Source organism: Echiichthys vipera (genome assembly GCF_963691815.1).
Source record: "Echiichthys vipera genome assembly, chromosome: 1".
Taxonomy (NCBI): Eukaryota; Metazoa; Chordata; class Actinopteri; order Perciformes; family Trachinidae; genus Echiichthys; species Echiichthys vipera.
In genome coordinates this window covers 39,983,264-39,988,263 of record NC_139826.1, presented here as the reverse complement: position 1 = coordinate 39,988,263, position 5,000 = coordinate 39,983,264, and the positions used below count along the sequence as shown (strand labels likewise).

Sequence of the window (5,000 nt, the reverse complement as noted above, 5' to 3'; positions counted from 1 at the left end):
ACACACACACACACACACACACACACACACACACACACACACACACACACACACACACACACACACACACACACACACACACACACACACACACACACACACACGTGTCCCATGGTCTTGGCAGAGCCTGCCTCTGAATGGTCCTTGCGAGCCACCATACTGTGCTCCCATTCTCTGACAGGCTTTTCTTCGCGGGCAGAGCCGGAGGCAATCTGGACCCGTCCCAGCGTGAGCAGGGCTCCCTGTGCCGCTGCCGACGGCAACGGGTGAGACTTTAAAACCGTCCCCGCGGAAGAAGTCAAACAGCAAGAGGGAGAGGAACGAGTTGCTCCCCATCTGCCTCCATCACCGCTGACACGGCCTTCAGAGCAGGGAGGACTACAGGAGCGGGTGGGTGTGGGGAGGCGACTCCAGCAACAGTGTGCTTTGTGCTAATGTCAATAATTAAACGCTGTCAGAGAATAGAAGAGCAGAGGATGAAAAAACAAGAAAGTGGAAGAAGGGAGAGAGGAGGATAGAGACGAGAAAGACGGAGCTGACAGCACGGAGACAGCAGGAGGGACGGGACACGGAGAAATGGGATGTTTACGGGGGGACGGGCTGAGCTGAGCGTGGCGTGATATGTTCATTAGCTCGCACCCAGAGGACATCAGAGCACAGCTGAGTTAGCAGGGCAATGTAGCGCTTAGCTCTGCGCTCCACGGCCCGGGGGAGACGGAAAGAGAGGCCGGGAGAGGAGCAGGAGGAGGAGCAGAGACACATGCAGCTCAGGCACGGGAGAGAAAAGAGGCCACGTGCCGTCCCAGCGCCTCAGGAAGCTCCAGCGTCTCCGCTCGGCTTCTGTTCTTTGTTTCTCTCCTCAGAAACTGGGCGATGGCAAACAAAAGTGCGTGTCCTACATAAGTCACCGTCCCACCTCAGACTGCCGTGCAACCCCCCCCCCCCCCCTCAGAGAGTGATTGGACTTACAGCTCCTCTCGTCGGCGGTCTTGGCCGGGATCTCCTCCACACAGTCGGCTGGAAACCAGCCCACCTGGCCGCGGGCGCTGCCCTCCCAGAAACCCCCCTCTCCGATGCTCAGAACTGGACCGAGGGGAGAGAGAGAGAGAGAGAGAGAGAGAGAGAGAAGGGGGGAGTTAGGAAAGTAGAACAAAGATAGTGAAACATGACATATTTTGTTAGAGTCCCCAGAGTTAAATTGAACTTCTATAAAGAACAGAAAGTCGTATTTTCCTCCTGATATCGATTTGAAAACCTGGACTTGTGCTGTTTGTACTGATCTGAAACCAGTCTGTAAATACATATTTATTCAAATAATATCTGTTTAATCTTTTTTATGTACACTACTAACTTTGTCTGCATGTGTTTTTGCTTCCATTGCTGTGTGTCTTGACTGAAGTTTGTCGGTAACAACGGGAAAAGAACAGGAATAAACCTCAAAGTGTAAAATCCTCCCAGGGTCTTTTTAGGACGCCCTCCCACTGTGCCTCCGTCCCGTGCCCCGTGCTTTAAGGTCCTTGTCCCCCCCTCCAGGCCCGTTTGTACTCACACTACCTGGGCCTCGGAGAATGCTTCTTGCTGCCTATACGTCATCACGCCGTAACACGTCACACGCATTGATGACGTCATGGCGATGCGTGGCTTTGTTTCCAGATCTTTCCGTAGACCTCAGAGTTTTGTGCGTCTTGTCGACTGTTTTTGAATCTTTTCATCGACCAAATCTGCAGTAAACACTCCACCTCCGCATCACACCAACGTGAACCTTTCACCGCCATTGTTTTAAAAGTCCGCGCATGGTCCGTCCTTCTTTTTTCTATGTCCCAACAGGCGCACAGGAAATGACCTCAGAAACGCCGTAGGCCGCGTGCTCGTACACGTGCGCAAGATCGTGCTCGTTCATGTGCGAACTCGCTCTACTAAAGCCCACCTCTCTCTCAGGCGGGCCGTGGACGGCCAGCTGGCCGCAGTTATGCGCGGAGCGGGTGCACCCAAACTGCTCAAACGCACTAGGCTTTAGCCGAAAAAACGGTTTTGGCGCGGTGCGGAAGGACAATGTGAGTACGCCCTTAGGCACATGTGTCTGGAAACACTTCTGAACATCTCTGTCTTTGTCTTCCTGTTCTCGCTGTAACGCTACTGCCGTCCACATCAGCCTCGTCACGCGTGGATCTTTCCCTGTGTCACCTCACCGGGTGAGTCTGAGGGTGCACTGTGAGTGCAACCGTTCCGTGTCTAGGAGCGGCACACTTGCCGTCCACGGCCCGTTTGGGAGAGGTGGGCTTTAGTAAAGCATGTTTGCACATGTACGAGTACGAGCGTGCGCACGTGTCCGAGCACGAGGCCTACGGCGGTTCTGAGGTCATTTCCTGTGCGCCTGTTGGGACGTAGAAAAAAGAAGGAGGGACCATGCGCGGACGTTTCAAACAATGGCGGTGAAAGGTTCACGTTGGTGTGATGCGGAGGTGGAGTGTTTACTGCAGATTTGGTCGATGAAAAGATTCAAAAACAGTCGACAAGACGCACAAAAACTCCGAGGTCTACGGAAAGATCTGGAAACAAAGCCACGCATCGCCATGACGTCATCAATGCGTGTGACGTGTTACGGCGTGATGACGTATAGGCAGCAAGAAGCATTCTCCGAGGCCCAGGTAGTGTGAGTACAAACGGGCCTGGAGGGGGGGACAAGGACCCTAAAGCACGGGGCACGGGAAGGAGGCACAGTGGGAGGGCGCCCTTAAATGTATCAAATAAACCATCGGGACAGTTTATTTCGTGCATGAACTATGAATGGAGAAATCCCTGTGTCACTGACATTAAGGTAAATGTGTGTGTGTGTGTGTGTGTGTGTGTGTGTGTGTGTGTGTGTGTGTGTGTGTGTGTGTGTGTGTGTGTGTGTGTGTGTGTGTGTGTGTGTGTGTGTGTGTGTGTGTGTGTGTGTGGTGATCATGGAGCTGATAGAGGAGATGTGTTTTAAACTCCCACATTTGTTCCACTGAGGTCGTGATTAAATGTCGCCCATTAACGCTGTGAACCGCAGGAGCACGGAGCGACCGAGGCTCACACGCAAATGTCCTTCTAGAGAAATACAAAATCACTCTGTGTGAAGATGTTTGGTCTTTAAAAGGACTTTATCATCTTTGGGCTTTTCTCACTTTAGTTGTATGTAGATAAAGATCAGCTCCAAAAGCTGCTTTGTTTAATTCTTTTACATTTTCCACTAAAAACATAAAAGTATGTTCAGTGTGGTCTGAGGTCGCTGACAGCAGTGATCAAAACCAATGGAGCGCAGTTTAAGCTCAATAAAACAGTTCAATAACGATCTTTAGGCAAATCGTTCCTCATCTCTCATCTCTCATCTCTCATCTTCAGCCTCTTATCCGGGGTCTGGTCGCGGGGGCAGCAGCTCCAGCAGGGGACCCCAAACTTCCCTTTCCCGGGCCACATTAACCAGCTCTAACTGGGGGATCCTGAGGCGTTCCCAGGCCAGTGTGGAGATCTAATCTCTCCACCTGGTCCTGGGTCTTCCCCGAGGCCTCCTCCCAGCTGGACGTGCCTGGAACACCTCCCTATGATGACAATCATAACTATAATGATGCAAAACCACCACAAAAAGATGTAAAATGACTAAAAATAGATGCAAAACCACCACAAAAAGATGTAAAATGACTAAAAATAGATGCAAAACCACCACAAAAAGATGCAAAATGACTAGAAATAGATGCAAAACCAGCACAAAAAGATACAAAATGACTAAAAACAGATGCAAAACCAGCACAAAAAGATGCAAAATGACTAAAAACAGATGCAAAACCAGCACAAAAAGATGCAAAATGACTAAAAATAGATGCAAAACTACCACAAAAAGATGCAAAATGACTAAAAATAGATGCAAAACTACCACAAAAAGATGCAAAACGACTAAAAGTAGATGAAATCACCACAAAAGATGCAAAATGACTAAAAATAGATGCAAAACCAGCACAAAAGATGCAAAATGACTAAAAATAGATGCAAAACCAGCACAAAAAGATGCAAAATGACTAAAAACAGATGCAAACCACCACAAAAAGATGCAAAATGACTAAAAATAGATGCAAAACCAGCACAAAAAGATGCAAAATGACTAAAAATAGATGCAAAACCAGCACAAAAAGATGCAAAATGACTAAAAACAGATGCAAACCACCACAAAAAGATGCAAAATGACTAAAAACAGATGCAAAACCAGCACAAAAAGATGCAAAATGACTAAAAATAGATGCAAAACTACCACAAAAAGATGCAAAATGACTAAAAATAGATGCAAAACTACCACAAAAAGATGCAAAACGACTAAAAGTAGATGAAATCACCACAAAAGATGCAAAATGACTAAAAATAGATGCAAAACCAGCACAAAAGATGCAAAATGACTAAAAATAGATGCAAAACCAGCACAAAAAGATGCAAAATGACTAAAAATAGATGCAAAACCAGCACAAAAGATGCAAAATGACTAAAAATAGATGCAAAACCACCACAAAAAGATGCAAAATGACTAAAAATGGATGCAAAACAATAAAAAAATTGACTTAAAATGATTCCAAAGAGAAACAAAAAGTATAAAAGTCGACTCTTTGAATGTGGGCGTCTTGTTCCTCCGCAGACAGAGTGGGGGAGCCTCTGACAGGTCTGTGCCCCGGGGCCCGGGCCTCAGAACACGTCCCTGTAAGTAAAGCACAGTAACAAACGTCTCACCTTTGACCCTGTCGCTCTTGTAGAGGTTGATCTCCCCCTCGGCCTGGGCGATGTACGGACGAACCACCACAAAATGCCTCCCGGGGACGGCGCTGTACAGCTTCCTCCTGGTGCCGAGCGCTTCGCCGTGACCGCTGGGACTGAGGGAGAGGAAGAACAACACGCTGGTCACCACCGGGGCTTAGAGCACAATGATCCTGTAGGAAGTCCAATGTTCCTTCAACACCTGCTGCTTTAGTCCGAAACAATGTGCAAAGTGATTT

General features: G+C 48.2%; 1 protein-coding gene across 1 annotated transcript in view; it reads right to left on the bottom strand.

The window, feature by feature from the left end:
- shank2b (SH3 and multiple ankyrin repeat domains 2b) overlaps positions 1 to 5,000 on the bottom strand; it is a gene marked incomplete at both ends in the record, with an annotated part of 138,868 nt that overhangs the window by 49,666 nt on the left and 84,202 nt on the right. The window contains 2 exons of the mRNA XM_083920918.1: positions 970 to 1,083; positions 4,738 to 4,877. Of these exons, the coding sequence (XP_083777044.1) occupies positions 970 to 1,083; positions 4,738 to 4,877 (254 nt within the window). The remainder of the gene's footprint in view (positions 1 to 969; positions 1,084 to 4,737; positions 4,878 to 5,000) is intronic.